Source organism: Porites lutea, chromosome 11 (assembly GCF_958299795.1).
Source record: "Porites lutea chromosome 11, jaPorLute2.1, whole genome shotgun sequence".
Lineage (NCBI taxonomy): Eukaryota > Metazoa > Cnidaria > Anthozoa > Scleractinia > Poritidae > Porites > Porites lutea.
Window position 1 is genome coordinate 20351433 of NC_133211.1, and position 22367 is coordinate 20373799.

Below are 22367 nucleotides of genomic sequence, written 5' to 3' on the forward strand. Positions count from 1 at the left end.
TTTTAATATGAAATATTTATTTACTACACTTTTAATAAAGAACATTAGGGCCATTTATACGAAGAAAAATAAGACGCGTCTTAAATAAGACGCGAATTTTCCGTATAAACGGCACATTTCGTCTAAAATAAGACGCGGCTTAGCTAAGACGCGTCTTATTAGATAAGACATGCTCGTATAAATGGTACAGTTCGCGTCTTATTTAAGACGCGTCTTATGTAAGACGCGTCTTATTTTTCCTTGTATAAATGGCCCTATTGTGATTTGTTATACTTCATAAGATGTAGTTTTATAATAAGCTCAATATACCCATGACACACCCGCATGAAGGTAACAAACTCTAAGCTTTGGTCCATTTGTTTTCCCATTTTAGACCACTTGATCACACGTATATAAACGCATAATGTTTACAAAGGGAAAAGAAAATTCCCTGAGCGTCACAAGACCGGAAATAGGGAACAAAGAAATTGCAGTTAACGAGTCCACTGAGCAAAGCACTATAAATAATGCAGGCAATTAATACTTTACGGAAAGACATTACAAACGTACATCGCCTTTTTAATGCAAGAATGTTTATTTTATTTAACTTTGTGTTTTCCAGAAATATTCTTTATACATGATTAATCTATAATCTATAAAATCTATTGTTTCTTGCTAAAATTAAATGTTGCAGCGTTTTTATTCTGTACTCGACAGCATTGTACTGGTTCCCATGTCCCCCACGGACAAATTTCATACATTTATACACAAAGACAATGCCGCGTGTCTTATAGGACACTGCGAGAAAGCAAGAGGCAACCTTGCTCCGAGGGCATTTTCCTTATAAATACACCAGTTTGCTAACGATCACTTTAAGTGCATGTGGGAAGATCCCTTGAGTCTGTTGTGGGAAAGCGGTATTTTAGCACGTAATTTGGGATCGCAATTTTGCCCCCTGCCAATGGACTGGATCTTCCCCAATGCTCTTGGAACTGACTTTTTGCAAAACGGTGTATCGGAAAAGGGGAGAAGCCCTGGGGACAGGATTGAGGGAGAAGTGTACCACTGTATCATCCCTGGTAACAAGAGAGGAGAAGAAACGCAGAGGTAGGAAAGTCTCTACTAAAATCAAATGTCAACCTGAACTGTTATTCAGACTAAAAAACCAACGCCGCGACAATTTTCTATTCACTCGATTGCACGGTATTTGTTAACTGTCGCTATTTATTTATTTATTTATTTTATTTATTTATTTAGTCACTCACAAAACCTTACACAACATGAACAAAAGGTGTTAATTAAATTATAAAACTAATGTGACAAGGAAGCCTAACGAAGCTTGAAGCTTATATTAATAGGTTTCCTTCAACTACCTAGTGAACTAAGTTCATGGCTGAGTGCAGAGTGAGCAAGATCAGAAAATTAAACGACAGATCGGCTATCAGTGAGATAATTCTTTAAATTTTTTTTAAAAACAGATATCGAAGGAGAGCTAATTAGTGAAACAGGCAACGAATTCCAGATTTTAGGTCCTCGGTAAAGGATACTGAATTGCTTTATTGCTATATCATCGCCGTGTTCATCATCATCACCACATCACCATAATCAACACCATCAAATCATAATCATCACCAATGTCATCATCATCATATTGTTATGGTGTAATGACCGATATAGAAGCTCTAAATTACCGTCTATGAAGGAACAAACCAGAAAGCTAGAAAACGGACTACCGGCCACTACGATTTTTTGTATACTGGACAGAGTTTTTAGTGTACGGGTCTCGACTGGCTATGCCAACTCGGGAAAGTACGTTTTCACTAACATTCCTTAAGGGGGCATTGTCAGACGACAGTCAATTCATCTAAGGTCAGACTTATTCCGAAATATTTGTTATATGAGTTCAATGTACTCTTGTATCTGAAACTTCAATAATGATTTCCTAATGGACGAAGTTTCAACTAAATATCTACGTGAGATTAACTCTAAACTGATCAAAAATGTAGCTTGGAATGTGAGCCTCCACAACCTGAAAAGAAACGCAAACAAAATAAACAAAAATGTCAAATAAAAAAGCAAATATTTACAAAGTGGAAGGCTATTAAATTACACACCCTATGTTACTCTAAAACCCCTGCCTGAGCTTATTGTGCTTATCGTTTCTCGCTTGAAAAAGCATGCATTTTTAAACCTTTATACCTACACATTAAGACAATAAAATACTTGACTCCAGTCTAACACGCTGACCATAAGGTTAAGTTAAATAAAGAACAAGAATCCAGCGCACCTTTCTTGGAAGCTGACTGTACATAAGAAAGTCTTCCAGGAAAACTAAAAGATTTACAACTTCGGCAGGAATCTCGTTACTTCTAACACTACAAAATAAAAACAAAAAAAAAATCAACAGTGATAAAACAAACGTAATGATAAAACAACAAGGAACGTAAGATATGCGCGATAAAAGATAGGTTTTTCTATATTAAATACTAGTATGACATGGCCCCGCCTAAGAACGAAATGTGATGAGGAAATTTGGCTGGGATCCCTGTACAGTTTGAGAAAAGGGGGGGGGGGGGTACGTTCCTTGTGGCGCTGTTTATGACCGGTGTTACGCACTTACTTGTTGGCAGAAGCCTCTATGAGGGACCTCACGTATTGACCACAGCAGGCCAGGAACTGCTCCGTGTATTCAGAGTGGAACTGTTTTAGAACTGTTATCATGCCCACTACAAAGGGCGCGCTGTCGATTTGATCGGTCGGACGTCTCGCTACCATTGTACCTGAAAGAAGAATTCATCAAGAATTGGCTGATCTCGATGAAGAAAATCATGAAAAAATAAATGTAGTTCTAAGAAATCCCCCTCCAATCCCCTTCCCTGGCTTTCAAGGAAGTAAACTGTCCAAATGGAAGGCTTAACACTCAAACTTGGAAACGAGGAGCACCAATAGACCATTGCACAGTTGTGTACTAAGTATCCTGGCCTTGAGTGGAAGCGAGGCTGGAGGTGACCGTGTTTTCAAACGTATTATGTCACATGAACTGAACTGAGGTTTCTATCAAAAGAGAATCACCACCAGCCTCGCTTCCACTCAGAGACTAGGTAACTTAGCATACAACTGTAAATTGGCCTATTGAAAGTAGCCAGCAGAGAAGGACTGAAAAGAACCTATGCAATGTTTGTCTGTCAGTTAGCAATTAAGGTGTATGTCTTAGTCTAAACTTGTGACAAGACTGCTGTAAATGTCCAACAGTTGAAAATTTTTCAATACAAGTAAGATATAGAGGTTCTTACCAACACTCTTGACATACACCAGCTTTGACATCTGAGCAATCACACACAAAAAGTTGAGCAGCGCGAAAAATGGATACTTCTTTGTAGTGATATAAATCTGTAAAACAGAAAAGCAATGCGTAGGTGACTACGGGAACCCAGTCGGATCCTTCTTCCTATCCACGAAGTTCACTAAAGCCTCTCGTTGATAAGCACTTTAATCGACAATTTTTTATGGTGTCACACACTTGTTGAAAGGACACAATAGCTTCCGTCATACTTGTTAGTGGAGTCTCGCGCGAAATTTCTCACGGTTAAAAGTACACACTTCCTTACTTTGGAAGTGCGCTGTGATTGGTGTACGTTTGAAAACAGACGTTCGATAGGGAGGATTGCGTGTCGAGCAAAAAGAATGTCTGATAAGGAGGCAATATCCACTACAAGGGACGCTAGTTCACCACAGTGTTCTATGTAGCAGCTTTTATCCGGTACTCATTTTGAAGAGAGACAACATGAAGCAAATTTTTTTTCTCTAAGCTCCAGCAAGGTTCCCTGGATCTCAAGTCCGACGCCTTACCCACTAGGTTACCGCGCCTCAGTACTCTTGGATTCGCTTTATTCACGTCACTGCACAACTGCCCGTGAAACGGACGACGCCACTTGGAAATTACATGTCTTCGACTACGTTTCTTATGGAACGATCCGCGTGATTTACCGTCCATTGTCACGCATATGGCGAATATCTTTCGATCGATGTTTGTTAACATGAAACATACTTGATAGGTACACGACAATAAATATTGCCGCACATTTCTGCCCGCAAAAACACGCTAGAAGACAGTTAGGCAATGGCTTGACGTAGCGTGAGCCCCTTACGATAATCACTTTGGACCTGAAATGAGAAGAGATACAAAGCGAAAAAAAAGATAGACAAGAAAAGTGGAATGATCAGCGCTTTGTCATACCTTTGTCAGGGGATTATGAATTCCAGCCCACTCAAGATATGACGTCAGTTCAAACATGAGTGGATTTTCTTCCTTGGGATATGGCCGAGTAGGATCCTGGTAATGAGCCTCGACATCACGCAAAAGAGCACTGAAAAAAGGACAGCGAGAAGGATTTATGAAGATGATGTGGTCAAAAACGCACATAACTTACCACCTCTGCTTTTCACCGTACCATCTTGAGGCTGGAAATTCTTTTTGACTCAGTGTTCAGAATTCTGCTTGGTTAATATTACCAGGCCTTTTCTTTTTTTACGAATATTTTTACCCGGGAAAACGGATCGAAACAAATTTTCATCAATTTAGCTAAAGAATTTCTAAGTTCGAGTTAGAAAACTTCCAAGAAATTTTCCCATAGTGCAAGAATTCCCCAAATACATACACTGCATTGATGTAAGAACAAAAACGCTCTTACTTGTTAAATGTGCCTAGCGCATTGTAGAGAACTTGGGAGTCAAACTTGCAGGAACAGTTAAGTTCGTTAGAAATCTGTCTTCTTATAAGCTGCATCTGTCCAACCTGGACGAAAAACAAGTCAACAATATTTATAAACTGGATGAACTCTGTCACGACAAACTCTAGGCTGTCCCTCCTGGCTAGGAGAAAGAGAAGTTAGCCAATAGGCACCAGCAAGTGGACGCATTTCAAACTCAACAAGCCAATCATTGATCAGTACTAGACCATGGAATAGCTAATAACGGTCATAAATGTTGGATACCGTATCACGTTTCTCGCCAAATGACAGGAAAGCATTGAAAAAGGTAAATTGTTAACGATAGCGCGGACAAAATTCAGGAGGAAGAAGAATAAAGGTGGCTTGCGTTGGCAGCTTCACTACTTTCTTCAGCTGCTCTTAGAAATTTCTCTTACTCGTCCGTGTGCTAGTTTACTTCTAAATCTAGATTTCTTGCGTTTTCTTTGAAAACCTGCGATGTTTTAAAGTTGCATATATCAACCAACACAGTCAACAAAAAATGGTTTAAAGAAGTGATTAGTTTGCGTACTTTCATTATAGCTTCACAGTACTGCGTCCAAAGTCGGGCCAATTTTTGAGTTACCGGAGGATAAACTCTGTAAGGTGTTGCTAAACAAAAACAAGGAACAAGGAACACAATAAACAACAATGAATAAAAACAAATGAAAAACAACTATGAATAAAAACTCCACAGAATTGTTACCAGACTTAGCTTTATTAGAACAAAAGGCTGCGTTTGACCTACATAAGATAACCTCCGCCGGCCAGAAAAAGTGGTCGGTCTTCAGTAGGTGATGTACCTCGTGCTGAACACATTGTCGATTAGATACAGTTACCAACTATTTCAAATCAAAATAAGCTTGACTGTTTTCTATAGGACATTACAAGCTTGCAAATACGACGCAGACCCAAAAGACCAAACAGTCACAATACTATGCCACCATCCTTGCACTGACTGATGTGTTCGCTTGCAAAAACGCTAGTTGTCTTGTCGAGAGGTTACTGCAGATTATGGTAAGAAAAAGAAAGTTGGAGTGTGACTTCTCGTGAATATATGGCTAAACCTATCACTAAAAGAATATCATAGCAGTTTAAGTAAAGGCCCGGCTATTGGACATTTTGACGTTGCACCGCAGGAAGACTGAGTCGGTATTGTGAAAATTGTATTATGCGGATGTTTTGATGGCGCTATCGCTTCTTTTATTGGTTATTTTGAGGTCGCGCAGGGGTGTGTGTTGAAATTGTACCATTCGATACAACACCGACTAAGCCTAACGCGCAGCAGTGCGCTAATTAATCGTAAAGCAAACATATCCAGTAGTCTGCCATGTAGATGCAGCCGTTTTTGTCCTGTCACGCAACACTCTGGGGAGGAGCGTTGCATGACCAGACGTAAAGGTTCCATGGGAGACTAACATTTCCAGACGCTAAATACTACTTACCAATCAAACTTTTTACAGGAGTAAGGACTTTAGAAAGTCCCGTCAGAGTGTCCGTTATCATTCTATCTTTGAGAGATCCTCTAAGAAGAGCTTGGAATTTCTAGAAACAAAACGAAACAATGCCAGTCGTGTCGAGTGAACAAACAAACTGAAGGGAAAAAGTTGGTGTGTAATTAAAAAAATTAAAATTCCTTCAAATTTTTATAGAGCAATTTTGGATTCATACACGTATGCATTTGAACATGTGACATGTTCCAATGCGGCTTTTTCACGGGAAAAATTTGCTCACAATTTCAAGGCAGTGTGTTCAACAACTCTGAAGCAAATACAAGTTATTTTATCGAGTGCGGTTAATATAAATACTGTACTAGTGCATACGTATTGTTTCAGAGAGAGGGGCCCAAAAACTTAGAAAAACTGTGGATTAGTCAATTACTTGAGCACTACTGGCCTTGAAAGGGCCGAAAAAGAAAACAGGAACAACAAAACAACCCAAAACAAAACAAAAATGACAAATAATCAAACCTGCAGTTCTTTGACGATCATGAAGGAGAGTAGTTTGTCCAGACCTGTCAAACCAAATGAACCGACCCCCTGCTGAAGCTTCTTCAGAATTAGCAGATTCATAACTTCTTGCTTTGTTCTACTGTCGTACCATGCTCCCATTTGATCAATATAACACGTGGTCCTGCAATACGGCAAAGGGAATGATTAGAATTTAAAACGGAATCACATCTCGATAAAGATATAGTAGAACCCATATTGACGACCTCACGAAAGCGACGACATAAACATAATACCGGTAACCAAACTCAGCTTTCCCGGTCAAAATGCTACTGGTTGGAATCTCTCGTAAGCGAAACCACATCTATCATAAGTGATCAACTATGCAGAAAAAACAATTTTTTTTTCATTCAAAGCACTATAGTTGGGATCTCTCGTAAACAGCCACCTCTCGTTAGCGAACATCAAATCTCCACGGGTGTTTTTTTTTTAGCTCAAAAAATTATAAGCTTACTTGGTGTCTGTTATTCGTAGGATCTCCCGTGCCAACCGTCCAATGAAGTTCACAGACTCATCAACTGGAGGGAACTTTGGAATGGGAATTGTGGTGGACTGGTAAATAGACTGCCAGTCGTGTACCTGAGAAGAAACAAGTGCTAGATACCGTAAACTGTCGCTTATAAACACCCCCTTTCCCCCACCACCACCACCACCACCACTTTTAATCCTCCACGGTAAGATGTATAAGCCTAAAGCTTATAAGCGGCAGTTTACGGTACTCTGAAACGTCGCAGTTCATTTACGCAAGCTCGGTATTCTTATAATGCCTTGAGATCATTAATTTTCTCCAAGTGCCAGTAACTTTTTGTGGCAGAAATTAATTAATTTAATTTACAGTTTTATTGAATTACTTCCAAAGCCAGTAAGCTTTTAATGCAAACTCTGCCAGCATAAAATTTTTTTCGTGTCCGAAAATTGTCGAAACTTTTGAAAGACGGGCTACTAAGGACAAAGGAATAACTCAAACAAATGCTTTTTACAGCTTTACTACGGCCCCTTATATATTAGGAAGAAAAGTTATCCCGGCAAAGGGAGTCACCCTCCCAGCCGAGTCAATTTTAGCAAACGTTTATATGAGTAAAAACAGTTGATCGCTTTGCCCGAGCTAACAGCTGACAACAGCGCTTGCGCATGCTCTTATTGTCTTGCCTTGACCAAGTTGACCCGGCTGGGCGAGCCAGTGGTCAAAAGGGAGAAAAGTTGGCCCCTGCTAAAAGAGTGACCCTCCTATCGAAGAAGGGCCACTAGCCGAGCTAATGTTTTGTTTATCAAGTAAACGGTTTGCCAAGCTTTGTAAAGAATGTGGAAAAAGTTGGCTCGACCAGGGTAGCTAGGATAAGCGAGTGACCCTGCTACTTCTATCCGGTGAAAGTTTTCTCCACATGAACGAGCTCCGCCCATGATTTAGCCTCTGCTGCGCAAGCCTATTGTATCAAGTACCTTTTCTCTGAGGAAGCTATTACATTCTTGTTCCACATTATAGTTAATGATCCTGGACACTTCCTCCTGCCAGATTTTCAGACCATAAATGTTGATGTAATCTTGGATGTACTCAAACGACCGACGAAATCCATCCATTCTTCCTCCTAGCCCTTTCAATTTTATGTCAAGTTCAGATTGCTGTTAACAAACGACAGTAAGACTACCTGCGTTAGGTATAATTTACAACGCAAAACCACAACGATGATAATTTAGTTGTTCACGGCCAAGTCGCGTACAATAAGCTGACCCTAGGTAAACCTGTAAAAAGTTGCCCGGTTAACTTTGACGCTTGTATCCTTGACACTTTATGGACTGGGACAAAACTACTTTGGGTATGGGGGCGGGGGCGGGAAAGCAGATCGTCGCGACCCACTCCGCGTACCAAAAGTAGTTAAGTCCTCTTCCCATAGTTTGGTCGCCATATTCAAAATGGCGGGGAAAAAAAACGAACGCGACAGCCATCCTAAGTTTCGCTCTGAGCTGCACGAGAACGCCTGCTTTGCAAGTTATCGTAAAATCATTTCACATAGCTTCGATACTAGAAAAGGTTACAGGGTATTGAGCTACATGAACGGCGCTATAAAGGCCAAACGACCATGTTAGTAGTCCGATTCAAATTACCCGCGGCATGCAGATATCATGTGATCGGAATTTCACAGTTCAGTATTCAGACAACGTACCTTTGCCTTTGGATTGAATATGAGGCCAGTATGAAGAGCATAGGTCACCTGTCTGACAAGTTCTTTTCTAATACCATCCTCCAAAAGCTGCTTGGGATCAATCTAAACATAAAACAAAGTCAGCCAGATCATTACAAACTTGCTTCTACAGACAACTCTGATGAAGAATTTGTTGTCGATAACGTTATCAGACAACGCCACATCGCCGAAATAAAACCGCAGTTAAAATAAAAATTTAATATCAAAAAATCAAAAATCATAAAAATTGGATCAATTAATTATACTTTCCCCTTATGAGGCTTTTCAGGAATAATGAAACAAATAATTTAAATGGAACATAATAAAGTTACGAATCCCAACTGGTAGGAGGCGAACCAGTTAGCTGTTGGACAAGTGTGGCAGAGGGTTTGAACTACTTACTACCCGAGAACAAATCAAACGAGCGGTCAGGGTGGGACCTGAACTCGGGACCTCCGGATTACAAGTCCACCGTTCTAACCACTGGGCTACGCTGCTTCGACAGTCAAATCTAATTCAATTCTCACCTTGATAATTCCCACTAAAGTGGTTTTCATCATCAAAATTCCTTCAGTAAACACTGAGATAGAGTGGGTCAGTTTTGCAATCTGAATAAAAAACATAAATCAGGTTAGAGGTTGACACTTTCACTTATTTCGGCATTTATCATTAAATGTCTACATCTGACTTGGATGAGGCTGGCATCTTTAAATAACAAATAATCTATTTTCTGACCAGCGAGTAACCTCAAAGATGGGCTACAGACGGTCAACTTGGTCGGCGGTGCTACATCAGGTCTCTGTAAGATAAGACACTAAAGATAAATGCTACACGTTCTGGCCTGCAAGGGTTTCTGGTCTATCTCAGGATTTCCGCGATCGGTGAAAGGGATAATAGGCCATTTGCATGATGACGTCATTTTACTATTACGACCAGAATTCTTCAGGGTATTGCTTTCTTGTGCAAATTAAGGCTTTTGTTATTTAAACTTCACTAAGACTACCAAATTTAAAAATGAAAGGAAAAACGAAATGAATTCTGGTCTTAGTAGTAAAAATACGTCATCGTGCAAATAGTCAATTTGAAACAAAGTTTGCCATCCATGTAAACTAAATTATGACAGAGGAACGGAGGAAAGATCAGTCTTGAACAACTGAAAGAGTCTATACGATCCACACGCATTTTCTCTGTTTCTTGCTTATTTCTGTCATGAATAACTGATTTGTTATGCAGGCAAGAATTGAAGAACTCGAAAGCGTATTTTTACTAAAAAGACTGTCTTGTTCAATAGCCAGACAACATTACCTGGTATCGTTCATCCAACTGTGCATATTCTCTCAGTTTATCTTTTTCCAGCCTGGTGGGAACCTAAAGGAATTCATTAATAGACGATCAGAATACACGCGCAAACTACATGTAACTTTCAAATACTGTAATTCAGTGTTTGTATAGGTAATAGTATGATTTGTAGTGATATTAGGCATAAATACCACGAGTGATATTTCGAAATTGTTATACGTAATTTTACGAGCCGTTAGGCGAGTGAAATTTGAGACAATTTTTAAATATTTCCAGTGGTATTTATGCCAAATATAACGTCCAAATCATGCTATTATTTGTTTATACTACTACCCGCAAAAGGTTTGTAATTTTCACATGTAGGTATTTCAAATTAAGCTGAAGCCAATCAAATTGCAGAAATTTTTCACGTAGTAGTATAATAATAATAATGATGATGCTTTCATAAAGGCCGTACTACCAACCTCCTTTACGCTGCTGATCTGTAGCTGAATGATCCTTGCCAGTAAACCAAACATAGTCTCAGGAATAATCTGTAAAACCTATAAAAAAAACTTCCCTTCAACAAAAAGCCCTTCACTTGGTGTACTGGAAGTATTCAAACTAACGTCTCCAAGAATCTGAGTCCGAGGTAACCCGAGGTAACAAAACTGAGACGTCTCCTGGCCGCTATCTACACAAAACGACTCAAAATTATCAACTTATTTTTCCTACCTCATCAACTAATACTTTATGAGGCAAATGCAAAGCTTTACTTCAAGTTTGCACACCACAATAATAAAAAAAGTTTTAAATTAATTTTAGTTTTGTTTTCTCTCTTGCCGTTTTTCTGCTTTTTTTTCTACGATTTGGCAAAAATGCCAGAGAAGAAAATTCAAAACAAGATTTTCCTTTGAACTGCCGTAAGATTCATCGGATAGTCAAATTAATCTTGATCCAGTGAAATTTTGATCATCAAAATGGCCTTAAATCTGTCGAATTAAGGATTCTGCCAAAGAACTGAACAAAGCTAATTTTTACAACTCAAAGACACTTTACAACTCAAAGTAATAAATCGTCGTCCAATTGGTCAATTCTCAGTTGTATACTAAGCAGTCTACTAAGCAGCCTAGCCTTTGAAATGTGTCATTCATATGCACAAAGAAAACGAGTCAGTTGTCTTACCTTTCTGACGTAAGCTACTAATTCACCGGAGTAATACTGAGACACGCTCACTAAATCAGGGCTGTTCGCCTGACCAATGCGCACAAGTGGCAGATCCATGGCTGAAGCCATCTATAAGAGCAAGAAAAGAAAACGCGATAGCCTTTGTCGTTCAACTACGGGTTTTAACGAGCCTAGTGGTGGTAACAAGTTATCATAAGTTAGAAGTATTATCATTTTGCGGTTGGGAGAAGGCTAGAGGGCTTGCTTAACCTCCTTCAATAAAAATAACCGCAGCAGTACTTAAGAGTTGAAGTTAAGACTTCTCTACGACTGTGATGTCAATTCAAGGAAACTTCTATGCACAGATATGAATACAACTGAATTTTACCTTGAGAAACGTAGCTCTTAATTTTTGAACTAACTGAGGATTGCTCTTGATTCCTTGTTGCATGAATCCAGAATAACTGTAGAATAAACACAATAGAAAATGTCTGAAAAACAACAACCATTGGTGTATGATCATGATTTTACTTGAATAAAATAATGTGTTTATCTACATGTAATTCTAAAGTTAAGAAGGCTAGTGTTTTGCATTTCAATTCCTCCAAATGTCTATCTGCCATACATTCTCAACTTTTTCATCTATCTAACCTGATTCATCCATTCTCAGTTACAAGAAAAATGTAAGAATCGCATTCAAACCTCCACTGTACAAAAATTATAAAAAACACAATAGGCTGTGAATACGGCCATAACTCCATGCCACTAGTCCCTGCGGTATTCGTAGGATAACGACACAACCTTGTTCCCACCCATTCTCTCATGAACTTCTTGCCTTGAGTGACATGCACCTTGCACCACAGTAGGGAAACAACATAATTCTTACCTATCAATGATAATCCATGCATATGACAGATCAGCAACCAACTGAATAGTGATCAAAACCTGCAAAGGCAATGCAAAAAAAAATGTAGTTATCAATGCTTGCTAACCAATGCAATGAAAAAAGCGGGCAATGTTTATCAATACTCCTGCAACTTCCTTTGGAAAGCCTCAAAACGGTGACGATCAGAAAATCTATTGCCCACGCACCCCAGCATCATCTACTGAAAGTCATTTTTTTAATGAAATCTTGATTGTACACCTGGATTTCCCTTAAAAAAAATGTTTTCAATGGCCACCTGGTGGTCAGTGGCAAGTCAAAAAGCATTTAAAGAGGCAACTGTTATGGACAGGTAGGTTCGACTGGTTCAGTTTTTTTCCCTAAGAAACACTCCACAGTTAATGTGAATCGTTGACTCCCAAGCAAAAATCAACTCAGTCCCAGCATCTCCAACATTGACAAGTATGTTAACAGCGAAAATTGTGCTGTGGTTTTAACAATACAGACTTGGAAAATCATTACAACTAGAAATGGAAGGTACACGTTATACTGGGGACTTATTGCATAAATGCTACAACAAGTGGGGTAAAAGATATCATTGCTCTCTGTACAATAGCCTGTTCCAGGCCTTCAGATTGCAGAGAACGGTGTTCGCATGGTGGGGAGCATTATCCGTTCTGGTGGTGAGCGAGTTAAATCGTACACAGAGGAAACGAGAGGAAAAAACGAGGGGAGTCTCACCTGCTTTTTTTTCCCTCATCAATTTTTTGATTGTGTTCTACTATCTGAACACCTGGAACAGACTATCTCTAAGACAAAAGGGGTTCTGCTGTATTTACTCCTTGACACAAACTTAAGTGTGAACTATATGTGGGGAAACTGATTTGAAGTGCATTGAAATGCTTAGAAAAAAGTTATTCTCAGACATTATACATACCTCTTCCTTGATATTAATTGTCCTGATCATCTGATGTAAGAACTGTCTTGTTTCCAGCAGGAATTGTCGCACTTGAAGATTGCTTTCTAGCTGATGAAATTCTTGAACCTTGAGGAAGCAAATTAAGAAGCTCATTTTCATGATGTTTAGTAAACTGTACGGTGTAATACAATGTAGAGTACTATTTTGTTATCTGTATCACTACAGTATTACATAAATACAACCAGTAGCTTAACATAACTCTCAAGAATTGTACTCTAAGAAACACTGAACCTTTTTGAACCTTTTAAAACCAGGATTCCTAGCATTATAAGATTAATGCAATAACTAACATTTTGTACTTAACGTGTCCAAGGTCGAAGTACAGTAAGTCACCAGGGGCCATTAAGCATAGCTAACAGCACAGTCCTAACTAAACATAGCACATCAAACTGTTATCCATGAATACTAATTAATTTGCTTGGTTGACTTTCATTTTCATTTGCACACGACCCCACAAGCTTGTAGCTTTGAATTAGTATCGTGTATAAATAAAGGTTGTATGTATGTATATGTATATATTTAGATTTTGGTTAGTTTAGGCTGTACCTAGTGTTGTTGTCATAGTAGGGATGTAATGGGACCAGGAAAGACAGTAACTGTTACTACTTATGTGTTAATGACACTGTTAATAACAACCTCTTCCAAGGCTTGAATAAGCTGCACCATTTTCCTGCCGGCAGAAGTAGAATCATCATAATTCAAGGATGAAATCTGATTGGACATCTCCTTGAACCAAGCTTGGAGATTTTCTGTAGACAAGGGTGAAGATGATGATATTAGCCAAATTTGTCAAATTAATAAGCGCCTGAAGTCACCTTTTAATAGTATAAATATATAACCCTGTCAATTGATTAATTACAAGTGACAATAGTGTCTATCAGTGTTTAGTTTCACAGTGCGCAAAAAAGGCATGTCCGATAGCCCAGGGTTAGTGGATTTTGCCACCGGGTTAGCGCAATTCTGCTCTCCATTTGCTTAATGGGCAAGTCAATTTTTGGGGGGGAATTCAAATTACAGAAGAACTCTATTCAATCCTGCTAAACCAAAAAAACTCTTTGGGTTAGTTTAAATGACTCTTAGGCTAGAATATACAAGCTGCAGTTTCAGGCAAGCTGTAAAATGACTAAAACTAACCTTCTTTGCACCCTGTTTCCCTCTTTCTTTTTCGTTGAACTTTAGTTAAAGCTCTTCGTTGAATAAGCAATAAATTTGGTGACAAAAATATTTTTCTTCCAAATTTTGACCTTCATTCTTGGTACGGTTTGTTTATGCTGCAATTAATTTTTTATTTCAGTTAATTTTTAGTTTTCCTTTGTTTCAAATGCGTTAGTATACATTACCATGCCTAAAAACAATCGAAGAATAAAAATTAACTGAGATAGAAAATTAACTACTGTACAACATTTACAAATGTGGCTCATCTATATGGAGATAATGTTGATGCGAGCCAATATAAGTCTTAAAATGGCTAGCCTTCTGTTAAACCATGGTAGGTCACGTACCATTCTTTTGTATCCTTGTAAGAGGTTTGGTCCCAGAAAACACTTCTGACAGTTCATCCATACGTTCAACTCCTTCTGTTTTGTGTTTTTCCCACTGCACTTGTTTCTGCGCTAACATCTGCTTGAACATCTAAATTGATTGAGGAGGCCAAAAATTACAAATATTATGTTTTAACTCTTTCATTCAGAGTCTGAAGCCTACTATAGAAATGGGTACTACGTTTATGTTCTTACTTTTCATTACTTAAACTGTGACAGTACTTAAACATGTTAGAAGATGAATAAAAAAGGCCAAGAATAACATGTTTACCATTGTTTTAAAACCCAGCTTTAGTTTATTACAATGTGAATGAGTGAAAAAAAATAATAATCCAGCAATGGGTACTTTATATTTAATTATGAAGTCTAATAATTAGGTCAGGAGTACCAACAAGGGACTGAGCTATTAATGTTATTTAATGCCTTAACTAGCCTCATTCATGGTTGTATAGGTAGGGACAGGCCCTCAGTAGCTGTCCTGCCAATAACTGCAGACACTTGTAAAAGTACAAATGTAGTACACGTACAGCAGAGCAATGAAAATTTGTAACATGTTATTGTATAATACTGAACCTCCTTGAGATTGAGTTCAAACTGTGCAGTGTTCAGCAACAACTGAAAGACAATTCTTGGATCATATCCAGTTGTGGTCACCATCTCTCTGAGGGAACGGCATCTCTTATGCATATCAAACACTATCAGTGTGAAAACAAATCACAAAGTTACATTTAACACTAGATATACACTTTGTCAATGCAAAGCTGCTTTCCTGAAACCTTTGAGTATTATTTTAAATTTGAACAACATCCTTCTGTTAGGCAGGGACAACCACAGAAATTCCATATTGATGACGCTTCACTACCCATAGTGCTTCTGATTTGTCAACTCTAAGGGAAATTTTCTTCAACCAATCAGAAGCACTACCTAGATCTGGGTAGAGACAGGTCATTAGCATGGAATTTCTGCAGTCGGTACTATGTCATCAATTCATAGGAAACCAGTGGCAGTGTCGCGATTAATAGCATTATTGTTATCAACATTATTATTAGCATTATTATTACTAGCATTATTATTATTAATTTTATTATTATCAAAATTATTATTATTATTATTATATTGTTTATTATTACTAATATAAATGCATATCAAGAACTTACTTTCACAGTTGTGAAGCATGAGCCACCTGAGTGTTACATTACAATCTCTCAAGCAATTCATCAGTTTTGGAATGTGATCCAACACATACTCTTCAGTGAGAGCTCCTTCTTTAAGGTAATTGACCACCTAAGAATAACATAATTTAATTAATTTTCCTTTACTGTAACGTATTAACTATAATCATATTAGATTTACTTAAAAATAAGCAACAATAACCAACAATATCATTGGTGATTTAATGGTTCACCATTACCTTTATGTATATGCATGCATAATGGTTATGTACATGTACAATCGAGACAGTGAAGTTTAATAGCAAGCAATCTCTGCATACCAAACCCCAAACAATTTGCTTACCTCCACATTTAAACTCCTAACTTTGGTATTGAATCTGCTTGCCTACAAAAAGAAAAGGAAAATTACACTGTCAGTGCATGACTAGATCCTGTCCAATTTACTCCATCCTTAGTACAACCCAATACACTGTGAGAGCACTGCAAAATCATTTAATTATGGATCCTTTGTTGTAGAATATCCAAATTGGCTGCAATTACAGGGAGAGAACAAACTATTCTGGGAATGGGAGTTAGGGACACAGGGGAGATAATATTCACCAGATTATACTAGCCAGGTCATAATAAGGAGAATTATGATTAGCATGATTGCTCCATAATCAAAATAAAAGTAACCACCTACAATTTCTAGAACAAAATAATTAAGTGACCATCCACAGTCTGTGTAATATCACACAGAATAGGAACGAAAAAACAGATGAACAAAGAAGCAAGGCAAAGAATGAAAGATTGAATGACTTGACATTCTTACCAAGTTTTTAACATTAGTGACATCAAGAGTATTGTTCAGTGCTGTTTTGGCAGCTTTGTAGGGATCCCATGCCTCGACTAAATTTACAACAATTCCCATGTAAATGCTGATAACCTGGGGGAAAAATTATCTGTTTAAATCATGAAAGTTCTACACTTATTATCAATGTTTATGCAGCAATAATATGAGAATATGCAGAAGGGATAAATTTGCTTCTATTTACTTTGCCTACATACAAGAATATTTAAATGACACCCCATCATACAAAGACACAAATGCTCATGACCCCTCTAGGGTACAGCCCCACCCCACCCCCTGACAAGTGATGAAAGTAAGCTGCAAGCTCAGGGATTAGAATAACACTGAAACTAGTAATAACCAAAGGTTACGGAGTTAGAGTGACAATGATCGAAGGTCAAAACGCTTTTGCTCCAGTGTTGTGCGTTGCATAAGTTTCATGTGACAGATGATTAAAACATGCGTGATCAGATTATTAGTGCGTTCTATGCATTCCATACATTCTTAGTTGAAGTCCAAACGTATGCTTGCTACATACATGCGACTCATGCATAATAACGACCTGGAGATTAGGATTGCTCACTTTTCACTTACTAGCCCATTGCCTAATGTCCAAAAAAGTCAGCATCAAGCACTGAGAAATCAACAATAACCACTAGTAGTGGTGATCTGTCACACTCTTATTTAGATTGGTAGTTGTCTGGAAGATCACCAATTGTATTGCAAGACTTAAAAGAACAAAATAATAATAATTTGGTCCTTACCCAGTTATCAGGAAAATGTTTGTCAACTATTTCCCTCATTTTTGCCTGCTGATTTTGTAGAATGTCAGGTGCAAAAAACAAAATGACATACAACATGGAAGCTTGAGTTGCCAGAGCTGTACTTCGATGCTCAGGCAAAGGATAAGCTGAGATCTGGGAAACAAACGACATCAATACATTAACAATCAAACAGTACAGACTGAAGTTCATGCTTCAGATATTAGAATAATATGTATAAAAGGGCCACCTTCAGAAAAAAAACAAAAAATTGTAATTATCGACACACTCTCTAGCTAGTAACTAAATGTATAACACTTGGGTTAAAATTGGGTTAGACAAATAGAGAAATACAGCTGTGCAACATAGCTGACCTGATTATAGACATCGTCAGACCGCAGGCGACCAATCAGCATGTCAACAAAAGTATCTGGTACTGAAATACGCCTAGAAAAAATTCACCCATATGAACACCAAAGGCAGGGTTTAATAAATATAATAAATTAATTTGTCACTTGGTTTTCAGCCTTAGATGAAGTTCTCTAGAAACTCCAGCCAACAGCAAAAATTGCTCTCTGGTTGTCACAGAAGTGCTGTCTGCTCACATAATAAATCTGACATTTTTTTTTTTTCAAAACTTTGTTTGATAAAAAGAAACACAAACCTGTACGATATAAAACAAAGTTAAAAGGGTATACAGTTGCCATCGAAATATTTACTTTGCTGCAAAAAATTATTCCGCCTTTCCACACCTACCAGGAATGCTTTTAGATCATGACGTGAATCTGTCTAATATCATGCTTTGTTGACTACGTCCTTTAGAATACAACTTTTATCCAGAAAAATTCAGCAACAATTGAAAAATCGAACAACATGAAAAAGAGCTATGGATTTTGAAACAGCATGTAATCACTTTTTAAGAGCATTTTTTTGTCACCATTGACTTCACTATTGCTAGTGTTTCTATGCGAAGGTCACAAGTAGAACTGTCTTTTAGGAGAACTTCTGCAATAAAAAAAGAAAACCTGCATAAGACATAAGAGTACAAACCGGAAGTAATCTTCTGGATACTTGATAGGTCTTTTGGCTCCAGGAGCAATGGAAAATCCTGTGCTTCTAAGAAGCTTACAAACATCATCAATGTTGGAGTCAACATCTGCTCTTGCTGCACTAAAATAGCAAAATATTAAAATTACGGGTTAAAAAACATTCCCTATCATCCAATCAAAATAAATAAAAGTCTAATGTTTGATCATCTTGGAAGTTGTACTAAATCTATGTAAGCTATGTATAGAGAGTATTCCTTGAGATAGGCCTTTTTCAATATAATTTTTTTGTTAAAATTCATACTTAGCTATGAGGTTTAGAGCACTTTAAAACGATTGACATCAATAATTTTTTCCATGAACCTAAATGTGACTTTATCTATTTTATTCCCCTAAGCTTCAGACTTTTTAGAGCCAAGACTGGATTTTTTAATACATCATAATTGGCCTATTGAAGAATATGCAATGAGTCTCCAGACATGATGACCAGCCAAATTCATTTTAGCCCTTTCGCATGTCGTTTCTGATTGGTCAAACTCATAAGATAAATTTATAACTCTTAAAATGGGGGCTCATGACCCAAAACTGGCGTTATATATATATCCAAAAAAGGCTTTGCTTAGAGCTTATAGCACTTTAACTGAAAGCACTCATTGTCAACAATAAAAATAAATTACAACAGCAAAATGAAAATAAGTTTGTGTGCTTTAATAGGAACACTGTCTGTGAGACTAACCCGTAATTAACACGTTAAATATCATTATCGTACGCATTAAATTTGTCCAGCAGGTCCAAATGTAACGATTTCTGGCGTACGTATCACGTTGTGAGATCTTGATCCTAAAGCTCTGCCATTAATCCATGTTACTCCCCATTACAAGGGAGGAAAGTTTGTATTGATCGAGAAAAAGCATAGTAATCAGGCATTTTAACTCAGGTGTACGTGAACCCCAATGTCTGTTTCAATGTGCGAATTGTAAATGGTTCTAGTTGCATTACACCCAGAATTTCAGATCTAAGTTCTGCAATACAAAGCAGCTCGCTACATACTGATAACAAATTACTGAACAGCATTGAAATTTTATTTTTTTTAATTTTCAATAAAATCGAATGTGACCAGTCAACTTGTCCGGAAAGACACAAGGTTGACCGGTCAACTCCCCAATCAGTCCGGGCATTGTCTGTTGATCGGCCATTATTTTGAGTCCTGTCCGCACTGTTTGCACCCCAGCATTTTTGCTTAAATGTTTTTACCCTTTTTAGAGAAAAAATGATTATTGTACCCTTGAGAAAAGCTGTAAATGAAAGTCAGCCATAGGAAATGTCCAACCAAAAGTTGGCTTGGTACATATCCAATCAAATCCTACATTGTAATGGGAAGACTGGATAGTTAAAATTCCCAAAGATTGTGACTTTGAAGCTAAGGATTTGCTTGGTACTCAACAAAAGAATGAAAGACGATATAATAAATGCCCAACAATAATTTCTAATGTCTCAAAGTGTAAACAAGTAGCACTGGCATTAACAACTGTCTTGAACTGTGTGTGTTAAAATGTCTCACCAGTATCTGTGATAGGAAACCAGCATTCTTTCCCGCACATCCCCTTCAAACTTCATATCAATGACAAGAAGCATAATGCCATACAGGTACAGGCTTTCACACTATCAGCAAGAAAACATTACAGTATTAAACAATACTAATAAATTTTAAAACATCCCTTTATGCGAAGACAGTTATTGCAAGCAGGAAAAATAATTTGTTTCTTTAACAAAATGTAAATGAATATCTTTACACCAAAAAAGCCTAATGTAAGTGCTGGTCAAACAGAAAGTATTGGGTCACTTCTTCAATTATCTTTTAACACTGAAATGCAAACAATAGTAATGTATGCTTATTTCCAACACATTCCAACTTTGACCAGCACTTAAAATGCAGCAAATTCTTATAAAGAAACATATTTACCATTAGTTGTTTTCCATCTTCATTAAGCAACACACTCTCTAGTGTCTGCTGTATAAAAACTCCCTCATCAAGATCTTCCAGATACCTATAATAACATAAACCAAGCGATGAAGTGCCTACTGAAAAGTCAAGTTTTCTGTGATCTGGCACAATTACATGTATGCTTTTTTATTTAGAGTCTATCAAAAAGAAACTGTTAATGATGATCTTGACAAAGATGATAATGAATGCAAAAAAATTAATGGGCAGATGAATCTTTTATCCACCATTGTTTTGAAGAATGATAATTATGGTAGAAAGACATAAACAGTCATCACAGTAATGATGGAGAAATTGACAAATTGACGTAACACAATGTTGAGCTAAACTGTATTTTCCTTTCATTTGAATCAAGCTCCTGTAAATATTTACTTCTTCAATCATTACTATTAGGACTACGAAAGTGGCTAAATTACCTGTTCAGATCAGTGATATACTTGTGAACACTTTCAAAAGCTTTGTAGAATCTGGTTAAGATCTCAATGTGATTTTCTCTAAATTCTTCATCTAGATCTTGCAGCTCCTAAAAGACAAAAAGTGAATGTCATAATTCAGTCTTATAGGGGAGTGTGATCCTGTGATCCTCTTTCTGTGGGGTCTGGTGGAGAAGGGGAAGCTTTTCCATTTTGAAAGCAAGGGTAAGGAGCAAGGGTATAGTGCAGTGGTGAGAGAACTCACCTCCTACCAATGTGGGTTCGAATCCTAGCGTCGATGCCATAAGGCATTGAGTTTGTTGTTGGCTCTCTCCCTAGCTCCAAGAGGTTTTTCTCTGGGTACTTCCGTTTTCCCCCCTCCTTACTGCGCTTTTCACAAACATGCGAACTCTAAAGTTCAAAAGCCGCCTTCACAATAATTGGGTTTTTCGCTACCGTCAATCATAATTACGATCACAAGCAACGAACCTTGAAACACACAAACACACAAAATGGATCGAAATCCCCCAATCACAAATCACAAACCATGACCTTTTGAACCCGTTAAAGTAAAGTTTTGTTTCCTAGGAGGTCCGTTAAGATGACTGACGGCAGCGAAAAACGCAATTGTAAAGGCGGGTTTTGAACTTCAGAATTTGCATGTTTGTGAAAAGCGCAGTAAAAACCAACACATCCAAATTCCAACTCGATTTGGAATGCACAGACATGTATCAACAAGTTCTTATGAACTCCTATTAAAAGTGCAATATAATTACAATATACAATTACTATTGCAAACACGAACGTAAATAAAATTTCAAAAGTTGTTAAAAAATGTCCCCATGCTCTAAATTGATCTTTTAGTGGTACAATGAAATTGGCACAACCTACCAAAACGATAACCCCTCCGGAGAACCCCCACCTCCCGCCCAGCCCTACCTATAAAAATAAAAAACAGCTGATGTCTCGGTTCCGAGCCATGCTAGTCTTCCGTTTGAGGATTCCTCTTTTTTTGTAGCATATACGAGGTAGTAAAGAGAATTACGAGTACCTCCAAAGAGAAAACAAATAGCTACGTAACATTTGAGCCGCTCAGTTTACTTAAGCTTACCGGCTTGGAATCTATGCGGTTCTCGTAGTAATCGGGACCTTTGAAATAGGAGAAGTCCGCCAAAATCTCGCCATATTTATCGCGATCTTCTTTCGTTTCTTGCTTAAACACTGGCGGTATAAAGTCGGAAAGCCGGAGAAGCTCTGCAACGATCGCATTTCCTCTGCTAACGAGCTTCAACACGGTCTGTCCACAAGCGTTGTTTTCCACAAGGAAGTCCACCATCTTGGATTGCTGTCATCGTCATGTGACTGGGCCCAATACCATGG

At 37.9% G+C, this 22367-nt stretch overlaps 1 protein-coding gene across 2 annotated transcripts; it reads right to left on the bottom strand.

Annotated features, from left to right (window-relative positions):
- Positions 1-1552: 1552 nt before the first annotated feature.
- Positions 1553-22356, bottom strand: LOC140951709 (WASH complex subunit 5-like). Of its 2 annotated transcripts, XM_073401024.1 has the most exons (32): positions 22099-22356; positions 20991-21097; positions 20536-20620; positions 20134-20234; positions 18577-18696; positions 17901-17973; positions 17530-17682; positions 16748-16861; positions 16280-16321; positions 15922-16048; positions 15338-15459; positions 14726-14855; positions 13860-13972; positions 13182-13289; positions 12248-12306; positions 11750-11825; positions 11380-11490; positions 10680-10757; positions 10222-10284; positions 9444-9524; positions 8899-9000; positions 8177-8356; positions 7191-7315; positions 6698-6860; positions 6173-6272; positions 5260-5339; positions 4671-4774; positions 4217-4346; positions 3273-3369; positions 2600-2759; positions 2267-2354; positions 1556-2008 (listed from the first exon to the last, which is right to left on the bottom strand). In XM_073401024.1, exons 1-32 carry the CDS (start codon positions 22321-22323, stop codon positions 1949-1951), a joined length of 3477 nt encoding a protein of 1158 aa, XP_073257125.1. In that variant the 5' UTR covers positions 22324-22356; the 3' UTR covers positions 1556-1948. The 2 variants fall into 2 exon arrangements, with proteins under 2 accessions (XP_073257126.1, XP_073257125.1); XM_073401025.1 differs by lacking the exon at positions 8177-8356 and having other exon boundaries at positions 1553-2008.
- Between the last annotated feature and the right edge of the window lie 11 nt (positions 22357-22367).